A 19,257-nucleotide genomic window follows, 5' to 3' on the forward strand; every position below is an offset into this window, starting at 1 on the left:
AGAGGTTGAACAACCTGGACCAGATCCTCCGGCCCTTCCTTTCAGGGCAGCCCAGGAGAGCCAAGGACTGGCAGAGGTTGATAGGTCACCTAGTATCATTAGAGAAACTGGTCCCCCAAGGGAGGCTCAGACTCGGGAGCATGCAATGGAACCTGAAGGGGCTCTGGAACCAGTTAGACTCCCCCTACAAGTTAATTCCCGTTCTTCCTGAGACAAAACAATTCCTGTAGTGGTGGCAGGATCGAGCGAATACCCTCAAAGGGATGCCCTTCGCAGCCGAGCCCCCCGAGATGCTTCTCTTCCCAGACGCCTCCAAGGAGGGGTGGGGAGCACACCTTCTCGGCAAGTCAGCAAGAGGCTCTTGGACGGAAGAAGAAAAAGCACAGCACATCAACGTCCTAGAGATGAAGGCAGTCCGAGAAGCGTGCCTACAGTTCGTAGATCTTCTAAGGGGAAACACAGTGGCGTTGATGTGCGACGCCACTGTAGTAGCGTACATAAAGAAACAGGGAGGTCTCAAGTCGAAGGAGTTGTGCGATCTCACGGAGATTCTGGATTGGGCCGAGTCAGAACAAATCGTGATTTCAGCAAGGTTCATTCCAGGGAAAAGGAATGTCCTAGCCGACGGGCTCAGCAGGATGGGCCAGGTAGTGGGTACCAAGTGGTCTCTTCACCCAGAAGTAGCCAGGCTCATCATTCAAAAATGGGGTTCGCCGGTGATGGCACGTTATACCCAGGACCCACTCCAAAGTGGGTCCTACTTTTACCTAACAGCTATTTTCACCAATAGTGTGTTTTATCAATTCCAGGTTTTTAGTAGATTCTTGTATTCAAAGACAGTTTATAATAACATATTTTACTTATGCTTTTAGTATAAGTAGTAGGTTGGCCAGGGCACCAGCCACCCGTTGAGATACTACCGCTAGAGAGTTATGGGGTCTTTTGACTGGCCAGAAGGTATTGCATTGGATCCTTCTCTCTGGTTACGGTTCATTTTCCCTTTGCCTACATACACACTGAATAGTCTGGCATATTCTTTACATATTCTCCTCTATCCTCATACACCTGACAACACAGATTACCAAACAATTCTTCATCACCCAAGGGGTTACTGCACTGTAATTGTTCAGTGCCACTTTCCTCTTGGTAAGGGTAGAAGAGACTCTTTAGCTATGGTAAGCAGCTCTTCTAGGAGAAGGACACTCCAAAATCAAACCACTGTTCTCTAGTCTTGGGTAGTGCCATAGCCTCTGTACCATGGCCTTTCACTGTCTTGGGTTAGAGTTCTCTTGCTTGAGGGTACACTCGAGCACACTCTCCTATCTTATTTCTCTTCCTCTTGTTTTGTTAAAGTTTTTATAGTTTATATAGGAGATATTTATTGTTGTTACTCTTCTTAGAATATTTTATTTTCCTTTTTTCCTTTCCGCACTGAGCTATTTTCCCTGTTGGAGCCCCTGGGCTTATAGCATACTGCTTTTCCAACTAGGGTTGTAGCTTAGTAAGTAATAATAATAATAATAATAATTAGTGAAATTTATCTCAATTTGTGTTAAAATGTGTGAAAAGTTACAAAATTATGCAGCGTGCATCCAAAAAACGGCTCCTGTCGGTGACTTTGGCAGGTGTTGCTATTAAATTCAGATTTACCATCACGATACTTATATTTATTCATTAACATTATTTATTGACAAAACCTATATCTGAGGTAGAAATTCAAGTTAGTAATTAAGTTTTGATTCACATTACTGAGATATTATTTAAAAACAATTATGGTATTCCCAGCTCTAGGCCCAGTACAACGGCGGGCATGCTCCATTATGCACAACACAACACCGTAAGACACAGGAACACAGGGAAAGGATAAGGAATACACTTGGGAAAGCACAAAGGAATCAAGCGAACACGCAAGAACACAAGGGAAAGTACAGGGATACCACGTGGGACACGCGTGTCGGGGACACAAAGGGTCGCACTGAGAAAGGAGAGCGTCGGGATGGTATCACGACTCTACTTTCTAAATTAGCTAACAATACACACATATTGGGATAAAATTTGCCTGTCCCTCTGGAGGGTAACTGGAGAATTTACCTAAATAGGTTTTATTTTAAATCCAAAGGGCAATAGAAAAAACTTAACAATTATATTCAATGGTCAACAGGAAATACAAAACACTACAAAAATTAAGTCTAATTCAAAGCGCTTTAATTTTTCCAAGAAAATAAACTATAAATCTCAAAGTAATTTTTAAAAATACCTTCTAAAATTTACAGCTATGAGCAATAAATAGTACCAACGTAAGTAGAAAAGCGTAATTGCTTTGACTGAATTACTACCCAATGAAGCAAAAAAGTTTTTTTCATAAGAATTTAAATAGAGCTATCAGATTTAAAATTAAAACGAATTGAACAACACCGTAAATGATGCCTCTCACCGAATAAAGTAGTAATTACTACTGGGAAATTCATCTAATCAAAATAATATAAAATACCCTCACCTGTATATAAGATCATCAACTAAGATGTCTGTACCTTATGAATTATGGCAGTTCATAATAATATGATAAACAATTTTAGCCGCCAATGAAATAATTTCATTAACACTTGATCACAACAGTAATAGTCTAGAAAACTAAATATAACAACAATCATTCATAGCCTTCAAGTTTTCCACAGGTGATATCAGCAGGCTTGATATCAAAATACTGTATATGGAAAAATTATTAATAATGAATAAACTCCAGCTAGGAATCTTTTATAAAAAAGGCTTTATAGTCTCTCCCATTTTACCAGCATTCAGAATCTCTATCCAGTATCCATCAGGGTCTTGAATGAAAGCTATGTTTCTCATTTTACCTGAAAGAAAATAAATTTCTATGTTACCATATCCAAAATAAACAATGTAACGAGCATGTTATCTGGCAAACTAAGGAATTGTTCTGACTTTACCACAGTAGTTAAGAACAGAATTTTATCTCATTATTATGGAAAGTGTGCACTGCAGATTGATGATCTTTGGTGTACGACTTTAGATGGAGTGTGCAAAGGTGGTCAGTCTTTCCAAGGTCATGACAATAAATATATAGAACCCATATACGGTACTTTACAAGTAGGAAAAACATATTACACTAATCGATAAAAAATATTGAGAAATTGTTATTACAGTACTTGATAAAAAATATTGAGAAATTGCTATTAAGGTAAATATGTAGCTAATATGGAATAACAAATCCAAACAAAAATTAAAACTGATCAAACCTATCGCTGATAAGAGCAGCCACTAAGATTAATTTTATCCTGTCTGAACTGGTTGCACCTTTTTGACCTGCAGATTTATTACAATATGTGAACACTTTTCAAAAGATACTCTTGTAAATGCACATTCAAATACAAATGTCCAAGTTTTTCAAACAAATCAAAAGAAATCTTTAAAATGTCAGTTTTTGTTTTACTAATTATATTACTATATTTTTAAAGGAATTGCAAATTATATAGTTTTATTAAAAAAAAAAAAATACATTATATAAATTAAACAATTAGCATATATAGCTCTGTGGTCTGTTAATACTACTTACAATACTAATAGTGAATCTCATGTTGGGTCAATGATTTAAGTAATTACAAAAATCAACTTTTTATAAAAAGTCATTTATATTTTTCATAACTACAAACTTAGTACTTTAAAGTAAAATTCATAATTACTTTAAAAATTTGTCATTTGTTCCAACACATATACAAACTCGTCCTTCAATAAGAAACTTTTCCTTAGAAGGGTGGAAATCCTTATAACCAACCAAGCTGGCTGGTTTAAAATCCCGAGATGTCTGAAAACTTTGATCCGAGGTGGAAAAGTATTTACTCTTGTCCACCTCCCACTACCCAAAATAGCTTTCTGTCTGGCAACAAACAGTCACTAAAATCTCTATCCCAAAACGATATGACAGCCGAAAAGCAAGGTCAAATAGATAATGAGTGTCCATCATCCCCCTGCCAAGGAGGATGAAGAAGATACTTTTATACTTTGAAAAACTTACCTGCATCAATATCCAATCCAGCAAATAACGGCACGATCACTGCATCTTAGTAACCATAGACGATATGCTTTTCACCATATGAAGGAACTAGGCTCGCTACACAACCTGCCGAGCTGTTACCATAGGTCCTATTGAGAAGGTATTCAAGGACTTGTGGGTATGCTCCTACAGAAAGTGGGCTGAGAAGGTTGCCTGGCATTTCCAGCCTCCAGCCTTCAACATTTTTCTCACAGACAGGTTCTTCTAAAAGGCGTGTGCTGAAGCCATCCCTCTGAATTTGTGAGCGTGGACTTGAGCTGGTTCTTCCGGATCATCAGCCAAAGGAGGATAAGCTCTCCCAATCTTTTTTCAAAGCCAGAAGGATATGGTATTCTTGAGGATCATCTTGATTATACTTGTAGTAACTAAAGGTTTTGTAGCTGTGTCCGTTTGAAATGCAATTAAGTTAATGTGCATGCTTCTCTAAGGCTAATGCAAGGAGGAAGATGGTCTTTGAGAGTCTGCTCTCCATCTGATGCTTGCTTTAAAGATTTTAAGGGGGCCAGCTTGAGGGACTGGAAAACTTGGGTATGTCCCACAAAGATGATTCAAGTTTGTCAGAGGATCAAATTACTAGAACCTCACAAGTACAGAAACTCCAACAGAGAAAAAAAGGACAAGGCCCTCGAGTCTAAAGACCTGGCTCAAAGCACTCCAACAGAGAAAAAAAGGACTAGGCCCTTGAGTCTAAAGACCTGGCTCAAAGCTAAGTAATAGCCTTTAACAACTGAACCTGAGAGGAGCTGTTTCTGGCAGAGGTAAACAAGAAAACCTGGTATCAGCTGTAGTGAGGCTCCAACCATGGAAGTATCCCTTCTACAGCACCAACTGAAGATGGGCCACTGATATAACCAGATATCACCAGTGTAGTGTACCACAAAAAGGCTTTACCTCAAACAAGATGCTACATAGTGTCCAATTGCAAAGGGACTAAGGGATGTCAATGTTCTGGCACAGTAGATAGGGCCAACAGAGTACTGTAGTTCTCTTGGTATCTCAACTAGGAGCATCAATAGGTTTAGGTACCATGTGGCATGTGGTCATTGAGGAGCCACCAGGATTACTCTTAGGAAGTGTCTTGTTGAACCAAGAGGCGAGCAAGTCGATTGATGAAAAATCCCTCAAACTCAAAAGTTTTTCGCTACTAGAGGACGAAGGGACCACTTTCCGCCTACAACTTGTCCCTGTTGCCTGATCTTGTCGGTGACTATTATTATTACTAATTAATTACTAGTTAAGCTAAAAGCTCTCTCTCTTGAACAGAGTTCACTATTACTACCTGAATCATTTAATTTACACTTTATGTATACGCGGGCAAATTTTAACAAGTAACCTGTATAGAAACAATTGCTTTTGCCTTTTTAAAATGACATGAAAATGGGGTAAAAACCACATGAACAACGAGTGTGTGCTTTATAAGCACTGCTTGACTGATTTTGTTAGTCTTGTTAGTAATTGTTTACAAATAATGTCCATATGGAGATTAGTTTTTGATCATAAACTGATACAATGCTCTTTTACTTAATTTAAAATTAAAGCTCTTACACAAAAATGCTCATTCGTTGGTATGGATGATTGGCCCTGTACAGGACCACTGCTCCCCTTGGACCAATACAGCTTGGAAAGCAGCTGTAGTGAACCCAAGGACCAAGGCACTAATCTACAAGGCATTGGTGGCAATGGTCTTCTCTCAAAAGAGAATAGAGATCATCTTAAGTCCAGTAGGACTTCTTGCAATTGGCCTTCCTGGGCTTGTTCTTCTACGAAGAAGAATAAAAATCAGAAGGGGAAGAAGAGGAGGGGGATGGCTTCACACTTACTAAAAGGATTTCCCAATTAATTATCTTCTTTGTTGTCGTCTTCTAAAGGAAGAAGTATTCAAGGTAAAGAAAAGAATTGGGAGGAGAGGTATGCAGAAGAGAAAGATAGAGAAAACTTTCTCTACTTTCCCTTGCCAAACAATCTTCCTTGCTGTCACAGTCTGGATGACCAATAATGACTATGCTCCCTCGAAGTAGGAAGCTACAAGAGCTTCCTTCATTGCGAGACAAACTGCTACAATGCGAGTTTTGTCACAGGAAGAGCACTGAGAACACTCACAGACACTACCTTACAAATGGGTCACCACCTCCCTGGTGGTGACCCATTTGTAAGGTAGTGTCTGTGAGTGTTCTCAGTGCTCTTCCTGTGACAAAACTCGCATTGTAGCAGTTTATCTTGCAATGACGGAAGCTCTTGTAACTTCCTACTTCGAGGGAGCACAGTTACTATTGGTCATCCAGACTGTGACTCCTCTGTGACAGCAAGGAAGATTGGTTGGCAAGGTGAAGTAGAGAAAGTTTACTCTATCAGTATTGGGTGTACCTCATAGATGAATAATGTTCATTATCAAGTACACATATACAGGCGACACTTGATCCAAAGCGGATAATTCCCTCCAAAAGAGAAATTATCATGAAGTGAATAGAGTTGCACTCCAAGTTCATCAATAACCTTAATAGAAGAGAAAAAAAAACTCCCAAAGGGAGTAGGGTTCTGCTTCATGCATGGGTTTTTGAATGTTTCTACTCTCTTAAGAATAAAATCCATTTCAACACATGCTCACCTTTTCAGTGCACTCCCACTGTTACAAGCAAGAACACTCGCAATAAAAAAAACAATAACGAAAGTAAACGATTTAACAGTTGAAAGAGCAATGCCACATTATGTACATACTCACTGCAGCTAAAAGACAAAGGTGGCTATTCTGTGACATACAGGTGGGTGAGCTTCACCCTATCACCCTCTTTCATTAACCAACCATGATACTGACTATTCAATAACCATATTCGAGATTTGAAAAACTGAAAGGTTTGTATATGTGTATGAATAAAAGATTTTTTTTACACTAACTACTAAAACACTAAAAAGACAAGAAATGTTGGAAGAATTAACAGGCAAGATAAATACCAAAGAAATACAAGATTAAAGTAGAAGTAAACCCATCAAGTTTTGACACTATATACTACACATGAGAATACCAATATTCAAGAAAACTAAAAACCAAAGATTGGAAATTTTTTTTACAGAGGTTATAGAACAATCCAAGGCAATTGGCTGTGGCAAAAAAGACTATCAACCACAAAAAGTCTATAATCGATTAAGGAAAACTGAAAGAATAGGGGTGCAGACCACCTTGAATACACACAACACAAATTATAGGCTACATACCATCACTAGGTTTCTTCACAAATTTTACATCAAGTGTTTCAAACCTCTCGCAAGCCTTGTCTACATCTGGTACCATAATACCAATATGACCTGTGATCATAATATAAAAATGTTATTTTCATTAGTAAAATAAATTTTTGAATATACTTACCCGGTGATCATATAAGCTGTCAGCTCTGCTGCCCGACAGAAAAACCTAAGGACAAAATACGCCAGCGTTCGCTATACAGGTAGGGGGTGTTCATCAACAGCGCCATCTGTCGAGCAGGTACTCAAGTACTCCCAGTAAACACAGAACCAATTTTCTCCTCGGTCCACTGGGTCTCTATTGGGGAGGAAGGGAGGGTCCTTTAATATATGATCACCGGGTAAGTATATTCAAAAATTTATTTTACTAATGAAAATAACATTTTTTAATATTAAACTTAGCCGGTGATCATATAAGCTGATTCACACCCAGGGGGGTGGGTAGAGACCAGCATTATATGTTTACATTTAAGAGCTAAGTATTTTGTATTTCATTTTAGCAGTTATTCAAAATAACAAACATAAAATCAATAAGTACCTGGTAAGGAAGTCGACTTGAACAATTACTCTGCCTTTTTTAAGTACGTCTTCCTTACTGAGCCTCGCGATCCTCATAGGATGCTGAGCGACTCCTAGGAGCTGAAGTATGAAGGGTTGCAACCCATACTAAAGGACCTCATCAAAACCTCTAATCTAGGCGCTTCTCAAGAAAAGAATTTGACCACCCGCCAAATCAACCAGGATGCGAAAGGCTTCTTAGCCTTCCGGACAACCCAAAAAACAACAATAAAAACATTTCAAGAGAAAGATTAAAAAGATTATGGGATTATGGGAATGTAGTGGTTGAGCCCTCACCCACTACTGCACTCGCTGCTACGAATGGTCCCAGGGTGTAGCAGTTCTCGTAAAGAGACTGGACATCTTTAAGGTAAAATGACGCGAACACTGACTTGCTTCTCCAATAGGTTGCGTCCATTACACTCTGCAGAGATCTGTTTTGTTTGAAGGCTACTGAAGTTGCGACAGCTCTAACTTCATGTGTCCTTACCTTCAGCAAAGCATGGTCCTCCTCATTCAGATGGGAATGAGCTTCTCGAATCAAAAGTCTGATATAATAAGAAACTGCATTCTTTGACATAGGTAAAGAAGGTTTCTTAATAGCGCACCATAAAGCTTCAGACTGTCCTCGTAAAGGTTTAGTACGTCTCAAATAGTACTTAAGAGCTCTAACAGGGCATAGGACTCTTTCTCGTTCATTTCCAACCAAATTAGAAAGGCTTGGAATATCGAATGATTTGGGCCAAGGACGAGAAGGAAGTTCGTTTTTGGCTAAAAAACCAAGCTGTAAGGAACATGTAGCCGTTTCAGATGAAAATCCGATGTTCCTGCTGAAGGCGTGTATCTCACTGACTCTTTTAGCTGTTGCTAAGCAGACGAGGAAAAGTGTCTTCAAAGTGAGATCTTTAAAGGAGGCTGATTGAAGTGGCTCGAACCTCTCTGACATAAGGAATCTTAGTACCACGTCTAAGTTCCAACCTGGAGTGGCCAAACTACGCTCCTTCGAGGTCTCAAAAGACTTAAGGAGGTCCTGTAGATCTTTGTTGTTGGAAAGATCTAAGCCTTTGTGACGGAAGACTGCTGCCAACATGCTTCTGTAACCCTTGATCGTGGGAGCTGAAAGAGATCTTTCCTTCCTTAGGTATAAAAGGAAGTCAGCTATCTGAGTTACAGAGGTACTGGTTGAGGATACTGACACCGACTTGCACCAGCTTCGGAAGACTTCCCACTTCGACTGCTCTAGCAATCGCTCTGGCTGCCTCCTTCGAAAAGCCTCTAGCTCTCGAGAGTCTTTCGATAGTCTGAAGGCAGTCAGACGAAGAGCGTGGAGGCTTGGGTGTACCTTCTTTACGTGCGGCTGACGCAGAAGGTCCACTCTTAGAGGAAGAGTTCTGGGAACGTCTACTAGCCATTGCAGTAACTCGGTGAACCATTCTCTCGCGGGCCAGAGGGGAGCAACCAACGTCAACCTTGTCCCTTCGTGAGAGGCGAACTTCTGCAGTACTCTGTTGACAATCTTGAACGGGGGGAATGCATAAAGGTCTAGATGGGACCAATCCAGAAGAAAGGCATCTATATGAACTGCTGCTGGGTCCGCAATCGGCGAGCAATAAATCGGGAGCCTCTTGGTCATCGAGGTTGCAAATAGATCTATGGTAGGTTGGCCCCACAAGGCCCATAGTCCCTTGCATACATCCTTGTGAAGGGTCCATTCTGTTGGGATGATTTGACCCTTCCGGCTGAGGCGGTCTGCCATGACATTCATGTTGCCTTGAATGAACCTCGTTACTAAAGATAGGTTTAGATCTTTTGACCAGGTGAGGAGGTCCCTTGCGATCTCGTACAACGTCATCGACTGAGTCCCTCCTTGCTTGGAGATGTACGCCAAGGCTGTGGTGTTGTCGGAGTTCACCTCCACCACCTTGCCTAGAAGGAGGGACTTGAAGCTTCTCAAGGCCAGATGAACTGCCAGTAGCTCCTTGCAGTTGATATGCAACGCTCTTTGATCCGCATTCCACGTGCCCGAGCATTCCCGACCGTCTAATGTCGCACCCCAGCCCGTGTCCGATGCGTCCAAGAAGAGAACGTGGTTGGGGGTCTGAACAGCCAGTGGCAGACCCTCCTTGAGGAGAATGTTGTCCTTCCACCAAGTCAGTGACGACTTCATCTTCTTGGAAATAGGGATCGAGACCGCTTCTAGCGTCTTGTCCTTTCTCCAGTGAACAGCTAAGTGAAATTGAAGGGGTCGGAGGTGGAGTCTCCCTAACGCAATGAACTGGTCCAATGATGAAAGCGTCCCTATCAGACTCATCCACTGTCTGACTGAACATCGGTCCTTCTTTAGCATGTTCTGGATGCATTCTTGGGCTTGACTGATTCTGGGGGCCGACAGAAAAGCCCGAAAAGCTTGACTCTGAATCTCCATTCCTAGGTACACTATAGTTTGGGATGGGACGAGTTGAGACTTTTCCATATTGACCAGGAGACCCAATTCTTTGGTCAGATCCAGAGTCCACTTTAGATTCTCCAGACAGCGACGACTTGACGAAGCTCTTAGAAGCCAGTCGTCCAAATAGAGGGAGGCTCTGATGTCTGCTAAATGTAGGAATTTGGCAATATTCCTCATCAGTTTCGTAAAAACAAGAGGTGCCGTGCTTAGGCCAAAGCACAGGGCTTGGAATTGGTATACAACCTTCCCGAACACGAACCTTAGAAAAGGTTGGGAATCTGGGTGGATGGGGACGTGAAAGTAAGCGTCCTTTAGGTCTAACGAGACCATCCAGTCTTCCTTCCTGACCGATGCTAGAACCGACTTTGTCGTCTCCATGGTGAACGTCTGCTTTGTGACAAAGACATTCAGAGCACTGACGTCTAGCACCGGCCTCCACCCTCCTGTCTTCTTCGCCACTAAGAAGAGACGGTTGTAGAAGCCCGGGGATTGATGGTCCCGGACTTTGACTACCGCTCCCTTTTGTAGTAAGAGAGACACCTCTTGCTGCAAAGCTAGTCTCTTGTCCTCCTCTCTGTACCTGGGAGAGAGGTCGATGGGAGTTGTTGCTAGAGGGGGATTGCGCAAGAATGGAATCTTGTACCCCTCTCTGAGTAACTTCACAGATTGTGCGTCTGCGCCCCTGTTCTCCCAGGCCTGCCAGTAGTTCTTGAGCCTGGCTCCCACTGCTGTCTGAAGAAGGTGGCAGTCAGACTCTGCCTTTAAAGGACTTGGAACCCTTCTTCTTGCTCCCACGTTGACCTTCGGCACGAGCACCTCCTCTGCTGGGGGCTCTGCCACGAAAGGGCGGAATGAACCTTGACGCTGGAGTGTCCATCCTGGGTCTAGGCACGGAGGGCAAAGGGGTGGCTTTGCGTGCGGATGACGCAACCAGGTCATGGGTGTCTTTTTGAATCAAGGAGGTGGCAATCTCCTTGATCAACTCCTCAGGGAAGAGGCACTTCGAGAGAGGAGCAAACATAAGTTCCGACTTCTGACATGGGGTGACTCCAGCTGACAAGAAGGAGCAAAGGTGTTCCCGTTTCTTGAGGACCCCGGAAACGAACGAAGCCGCAAGCTCACTAGAACCGTCCCGTATGGCTTTGTCCATGCAGGACATTATGAGCATGGAAGTTTCCTTGTCAGAAGGGGAGGTCTTCCTGCTCAACGCTCCCAAACACCAGTCCAAAAAGTTGAAAACTTCGAACGCTCGAAAGACTCCTTTCATCAGATGGTCCAAATCCGAAGGAGTCCAACAAATCTTGGAGCGTCTCATGGCCAGCCTGCGGGGAGAGTCTACAAGACTTGAGAAGTCGCCCTGGGCAGAGGCAGGAACTCCCATGCCGAGAACTTCTCCCGTGGCATACCAGACGCTAGATCTGGAAGCAAGCTTGGCAGGGGGAAACATGAAGGCTGTCTTCCCAAGTTGCTTTTTGGACTGCAACCAATCTCCCAGCACTCTTAAAGCTCTCTTAGACGAGCGGGCGAGGACGAGCTTCGTAAAGGCAGGTGCGGATGACTGCGTGCCTAAAACGAACTCAGAGGGAGGAGAGCGAGGTGCTGCAGACACAAACTGATCAGGATATAAATCCTTGAACAGTGCAAGCACTTTCCTAAAGTCCAATGAGGGAGGCGTGGTCTTGGGTTCGTCGATGTCCGTGTGCGGGTCGTCAAGATGTGCAGCATCGTCATCATCAGAGAGTCCATCGTCTGAATGTTGAGGAGGAAGCGGCAAAGTAGTAGGAATAAGCTGGTCGGCTGAGTCCGGCAGCACGGGTGCACGCGTGGCTGCACTGGACCCAACGTCATGGAACTGTTGGTCAGTCTGTGAGCTGGCAACAACCATGGCTGTGTGGGGACGCAAAGCGTCTACTCCTGACTGCTGCGGTCGAGTAGTGGAAACCACAGTGGGTTGCGGAGGTTGACGCACAGCGTCAAAACACGGCAACTTAACTCCACCCTCCTGTTGTTGTGGTAACACGCGAACGTCAACGGAGGGTTCCGTGCATCCGTGAACGTCAACATGCGTCTGGCAGGGTCGACTGCGCATGGGTGGTGGAACTCTCACAGCTGGAGTGCGGGAGCAGGTAGCCTCAGCGTCTACTGGACGCACAACCGTGGTTGGTTGTAGGCTAACGGGTGCAGCGTCAACCTTCTCCGCACGATACTCCTGCATTAAGGAAGCTAACTGAGTCTGCATAGACTGTAGCAAAGACCACTTAGGGTCTACAGCAGCAGGTGCGGCAACAGACGGTGTTACTGCCTGTTGCGGTACCGCTTTGCCTCTCTTAGGAGGTGTGCAGTCGTCGGAAGACTGCAGCGAGTCCGAACTGACCCAGTGGCTACACCTGGGCCGTTGGACTTGCGCGGAAAGGACCTTGCGTTTGAGAGGCCGTGAGACCTTGGTCCATCGTTTCTGGCGAGAAACCTCTTCCGCAGACGAGGAATGAACGGGCTCACTCGTCTTCTTGTGGGAGGGGCGATCTAGGAAAGATACGTCCGAAACCACGGAGGGAACGTCTGTCCGCTGATTAAAGCCTGTCGAACCCTTTGGTCGTACGACATTGCTTCTCCCCTGGGCTTGGGAGCTTGTAAGAGGTCCCGGACTGGGAGGACGACAGGCACGAACAGACGCACCCTCATGCACAACACTAACACTTTTCACTGCACTAACACTCACTTCACTTCCCACTGCACTCTTACCCTTCAACTCCCTGACGTCTGCCATGAGTTGGTTGCAGTCATTCGCCAATGACTCGACTCTCTCACCCAGAGCCTGGATGGCACGCATCATATCTGCCATCGAAGGTTGATGAGTGCTAGAAGGGGGATCGGGAGTAACCACTACAGGGGAAGGAATAGGTTGTGGGGCATGGGGAGAGGAAAAATCAACTGAGCGAGACGAACTCCTCCTGACTCTATCTCTCTCTAGCCTACGTGAATATTTCAGGAATTCTTGAAAATCGAATTCCGAAAGCCCAACGCATTCCTCACATCGATCTTCCAATTGACAGGTTTTACCCCGACAATTGGAACAAATGGTGTGCGGATCGATAGAGGCCTTCGGAAGACGCCTTGAACAGTCCCTAGCACTACACTTCCTGTATATGGGGACTTGAGAAGGGTCAGACATCTTGAATTAGTCAAAGGGGGAATTCAAAATCTATCCAAGTCGTCAACAAATAATCCAAAATTCAATCAAAGAATGCAAGGAAGTATTGAAGATAACCTCTGCACAGCGAAAGCTAATAACCAGAAATGAATAATTCACCAAAAAACGTGAAAATCAATCCAGAAAGCAACAGCGTATTTAGTAGGTCTTGCCGGTGGCACGACAGAGAGAAAATTGGTTCTGTGTTTACTGGGAGTACTCGAGTTCCTGCTCGACAGATGGCGCTGTTGATGAACACCCCCTACCTGTATAGCGATCGCTGGCGTATTTTGTCCTTAGGTTTTTCTGTCGGGCAGCAGAGCTGACAGCTTATATGATCACCGGCTAAGTTTAATATTGAAAAATATTGTATTAGCTTCATAACATTTTACTGAGAATCCCCTTCCAAAATTTATCTATAAAACAAGTCTTAGTGTTATTATAGTAATATATTACAATATTTGCATACATATATCAGAAAAATATATCACAGTATTTGCAAACATATATCCAAGTATCTTACTATTCTGACCATAAAACCTCCATGCATACACTTGAGAAATATGGCAACTTCTACCAAACTGAAAGGTATACTGAATAAACTAACTCCTGCAAACGGTCACAGTTGAGTTTCACATGAAGGAAAAACTTAGCATCCACAAAAATTTAAGTTATATTGTTCAACAATACTTACCAAACCCTCTTGGATCACTGTTACCATTGTGGTAGTCCTTGAATTCTGGATCAGTTTCAGTGCCCCAGTTACTGCAAAAATAATTCAAAACTATATCATATATTATTATTATTATTATATACTTGTTACCTTCAACTATATATCTAGCAAAAATAATCTGAAATACTATGCCTATTACCATCCAAATACAAAAACTTGTGGAGAATTATACGCTCTATACAGTACTACAGTATATAATCCAAAGTAACAGCTTTGGCATCAATCACATTCTATATCCAATAGATATTATTCTAATATACAAAGCTCACTATATCATTATTCACTTCTGTAGTTCTTTGCACTCTCTATGTCATTACTGTACATATGTATAAACTATAGTATATTGAACTAAAAATAAATCTTGTAATTAATTTGGATTTTATTTATGATTTTGGTATATAACCTGGTGCTGGGGCCTGTTTAGACCATTCAACGCCTAAATGCAGTTGCAGGAAATCCCATTTGCCCGAAGAAGTACAACTTAAAAAAGATTGGACAGCAATAAAAAAAGAAAAGGAGTGAGAACAGAGGTAAGGAAGAGGGACATAAAGCAAGTGCAGCCAGGAACCCAAGGAAGACTGCAAAGACCCTTAGATAATGTCTATAGAGCACCAAGTGGGGCGTACTATGGCACAACTTCCCTACTATTTTACAGACTATTTTCCTGCATCGAGTTATACATATTAAAATCAATCAAATCACAGAAATAGTAATTTTAACTATACGTAATTTTTTTTAATGAGGCGCATTTGCACCGACTGGCAGCGGTGCCCTTTTAGCTCGGAAAAGTTTTCTGCTATCTGATTGGCTAGAATTATCTTGTCCAACCAATCAGCGATCAGGAAACTTTTCAGAGCTAAAAGGGCACCACTGCTAGAGGGTGCAAATCTGCCTCAGTAAAAAGAATTGACTATGGACCACTGAGCTAATATTCTTAACCTAGTGGGATGACCAACATTTTTTTTAACTGATATATTAAATTTCATCTAATTAAGTACTGTATTGCAATTAAAAAAAAAGCTGAAAATTGTTGAAGACTGAAAAATTTCCTTGATGGATTTGTTTCCAATGCTGTACTTAAGGGATTTTGACAAAGGAAAAGTCTATTTCTAGGCTCAACCCGTGTCGCTCTGTGAAATGCTCCTTATAGCACCATTTCTAAGGTATAAATACTACTAAATATACCAGAGGAAAAAGTTGCATGGAATGCCAGGAATATACCCAGCTCGCTCACCCTTATAGGGTGTCGGTATAGTAACTGGGGCGTGTTAAAACCACTACCAGAGGTCCCTTACCAATTAGTCCTCTCCTTCCTCAATATCCCCCGATACTACGAGATGCCGTTCTACATCCGACTACTGCCCGCTACTACGGCTACTGCCCCCCCCCCCCCCCACCACCACCACCACCACTACCCCCCACGCTTCTCACATCATTCCTTTTCTAGCACCGTGATTTCCACACGTGTTTGTTTTCATAGCTTCTTTGTGACTGTTTTGAAGATGTCTGACCTTTTGGAGACCCCTACTCCCAAGTTAAGTATTGCAATTATCTGTTTTGATAATTCGAGGTAGCGACACACGTAAAATTAATAATATTGTTAATTTTAGGTGTTGCATAATGGACAATTCAAAAAGTAAATCTTTATTAAAAAAAACTGTAATTTCAATAATTACTACCTAATATTTACATGCTACAGTATGATTCAAGTGTAAGCTGGATGACAGAAAGTTCAGAAAACTAACTTTTCTTTGTGAGCCCACTAAAGATGGGTGGGTGTACATATGAATATTGGGTAATAGGTATCGAAATACAGTACTGCAATAAATTTCATAAGATTTGCTATATTTCAATGACCCTTACCCACAGTCCTACAATAAATTCATCTGGATGAAGGGATAGCAGTAACTCTGCAAAGTAAGTAAAATTCACCTTAATAGGGACATGTATTAATAATGTCAAAATTATGTCTTGACATTTGCTCTTCTTAATATGAATGGGGAGAAAACACTAATGATAAGGTTTACAATAGACAACAATAAGGGTCATTTCCTCACTGGGCTATTTTCCCCTGCTGGAGTCCTTTGGCTTATAGCATCATGCTTTTCCATCAACTAGGGTTGTAGCTTAGCAAGTAATAATAATAATACTAATAATAATAATCCCAGGGTCTTTCTGTACAATAGAGGAAATGCCAACAAAAATAATTGAAATTTCACCTAAAATGTAAAAGTGCATCTCTTGTGGACTAAGTGTTTCTCTACCTATTCATTTTCTAAAAGGGAAGGATAATAGAAAGGTAGGATCCTATTCACGTTTAAATTAATGTCACCTACAGCAATTAATAGACCCAAAGAACAGCTCATGCTGTATATTACATGAAACAAAACTAGATCTCTTCTGAGCAGCATTCACTAATTTCTTTATAAAAAAGTTTTAAAGAAAATGAGGGATGTGGCCAGTCCCCTAAACAAGGGTAGAAAAGTCTTCTCATGAGGTTTGAACATATTGTAAATGATTAATGATTAATCACTTGACAAAAATACAATAGCATTCTTAGGCAGGAATAGATCAAGCATTTTTAAATGAACATAATAGACAGTAATTGTCTCCAGTCCAATATACCTTCAAGAATGAACAAAGGGTAATTTTGTGCAAATCATTATTAACGAACGTGCCAAGAGAAGGTAAAAATATGTGTAACTTTTAGAGTTGATGTCAAACTCAATGGAGTTCATGAGTTCAAAGAGGAACTACGAAACTATCCGAGAACTACATCCAGGTTCAAAGATATCTAAAAGATTGAATCCCATCCCTAATATCTAGATTTCTAGAAAGTTCAAGTCCCAAATGTCTAAATACCTACTCCAACTTAGCCTTGTATTCCCTAATATTAGGTACAGAAGTATCTTTTACATACCTCTGGAATCTAAACACAGAAGTTTAATATCATCTAGAGAAGTTTTGGTAGCTAAAATCCCTCTAGATTTGTACCATCTGTAGTAAACTGCCAACTCATATTGCTAGACTGTCTCTCAGAGGCGATGATAGTCTTAAAACTCTCATAAAACTCTTTTGTTCTGAAGATACGGTAGAGAATTTTCATGCAATCAGAAAAAGCATAAAGGTGTTTTGATGCAGTCTTGAGGTAGTGAGGTTGTTTGGGTTAGTTTCTCCTAAAATACAGGGAGCAAGAAGGGTCTTTCAGCAGACCAAAGGTCTGGATAACCATTCCCTGACAAGTCAAAATAGTGAAATAAAGGTCATTCTAGAGTTCATCAACTGCCTGAACTCAGGACTTCATTTATGGTGGACAGGGAAGAGGCATTGAAGTCTAGTTGTTTTTCAGATATGTAGCAGAGCATTGACTGCCCATGCTAGAAAGTCTGTGACTGGAGAGTGAATGTCTGACCTCTTGCTGAAAGATATACCAAACTTATCTATACACTCCAAATCTGTGAGCAGACCTGATGGTGAAGAAACTATTCTGTGGGTAGGATTTGACCTTCCCTACTTAGCTGATTTTGGCAAGACAAATTTTAATCTTCCAGGTACAAACAGTGACTAAGTAATGTTCATTGCCTTTTTTTTACCAAAAGAGCTCTTGAGCATAAAGCAAGAGGGACTTGGATCAAATGCCATTGAATAGAGACACAATATTGGCCATAATGAGCTTAAATTTTCCGTTGAACTACACCCTCTGCCTGTGAAAGGGCTTTGAAAATTGCAATGATTACTGCAAGAATGATGTGAAGGGAGGACTTCCTTGTTTCACAACCCCAACAAGGAAAACTTGGACAAGGTCGCACCACACCCTTTGTCTGAAGTATCGATGTACTACGTGAGGTTGAGGTTCCGAGTAGCGAGTGTGTCATTTCACAACAAAGGACTAGATCTACGGTTGGAAAAGGGAAGGAAGGTGGTCTTGGGCAGGGAACACCAGGGGAGACTGACACTAACATCATGAATGAAATCTCCAAGTATCCCATGATGTCCAGAAGGCTCAGCCCCTTGCTAGAAGGGAGTAGTAATTAACTTTCCACTGGTAGGGCAAAGAAGGCATCAGAAGTTTGAAAAAGAATTGAATCTATCCTCATTCCCACATAGACAATCAACTAAGTAAGAGGCTGTTTGCATATTGCACACTCAAAATTACAAGAATGGATGCTCAACAGCCCCAAAATGATTTATTTCACCCTCAAGATCCTTCACAAAAACTTGCAAGAATCAACTTGCTACTGAAATTGAGGTCAAGACATTGTATGGAAAGCAAACAGGAATGGTTGGAGGAGATGGTGAAGGAAAATGAAAGAAAGTAGGAGGGATCAAAAGGCACCTTTTAAAAGTAGCTTGGATCCAATTAATCTGCATCTTTTAAAGCTTTTTTTCTTAGGACAATTATCTTTTTTCCTTCTATCTCTATTGCTCATAAAAGGCAAGCGATCGCTATGAAGGTTGCGGGTGTGCCCACCAGCGCCAACTATCGGCCAGATACCGCATATACATGTAAACAGACCCAATTTTTCTCATCCCGCTGGGTCTCTATCGGGGAGGAAGGGGGGGCCTTTAATTTATATATTCACCGGGTAAGTATATTCAAAAATTTATTTTATAATTAAAATATAATTCTTAAATATTTAACTTAGCCGGTGAATATATAATAGCTGATTCACACCCATGGTGGTGGGTAGAGACCAGAGTTAATTAAGTTTACAGCGTATATGCTTAGAGTTTTTAACAGTTATATCATAACAAAACCCAAATATATAAAGGTACCTGGTAAGGAAGTTGACTTAGACGATTACTCTGCCTTATTAGTCTGTCTTCCTCACGAAGCCCAGCGATCCTCTTAGGATGCTGAAAGACTCCCAGGAGCTGAAGTATTAAGGGCTGCAACCCATACAGCAGGACCTCATCAAACCCCTAATCTGGGGGCTCTCAAGAAATGACTTTGACCACCCGCCAAATCAACCAGGATGCGAAAGGCTTCTTAGCCTTCCGTACAACCCAAAAAACAA

At 41.8% G+C, this 19,257-nt stretch overlaps 1 protein-coding gene across 3 annotated transcripts in view; it reads right to left on the reverse strand.

Annotated features, from left to right (window-relative positions):
• Positions 1-2,183: 2,183 nt before the first annotated feature.
• Positions 2,184-19,257, reverse strand: part of Glo1 (Glyoxalase 1) — a 49,963-nt gene continuing 32,889 nt past the window's right edge. For all 3 annotated transcript variants that reach the window (XM_068380605.1, XM_068380606.1, XM_068380604.1), the window contains 3 exons: positions 14,201-14,271; positions 7,283-7,372; positions 2,184-2,855 (listed from right to left, as the gene is read on the reverse strand). In XM_068380605.1, the coding sequence (XP_068236706.1) occupies positions 2,755-2,855; positions 7,283-7,372; positions 14,201-14,271 (262 nt within the window). In that variant the 3' untranslated portion in view covers positions 2,184-2,754. The remainder of the gene's footprint in view (positions 2,856-7,282; positions 7,373-14,200; positions 14,272-19,257) is intronic.

Source organism: Palaemon carinicauda, chromosome 9, assembly GCF_036898095.1.
Source record: "Palaemon carinicauda isolate YSFRI2023 chromosome 9, ASM3689809v2, whole genome shotgun sequence".
In the NCBI taxonomy this organism is placed as follows: Eukaryota; Metazoa; Arthropoda; class Malacostraca; order Decapoda; family Palaemonidae; genus Palaemon; species Palaemon carinicauda.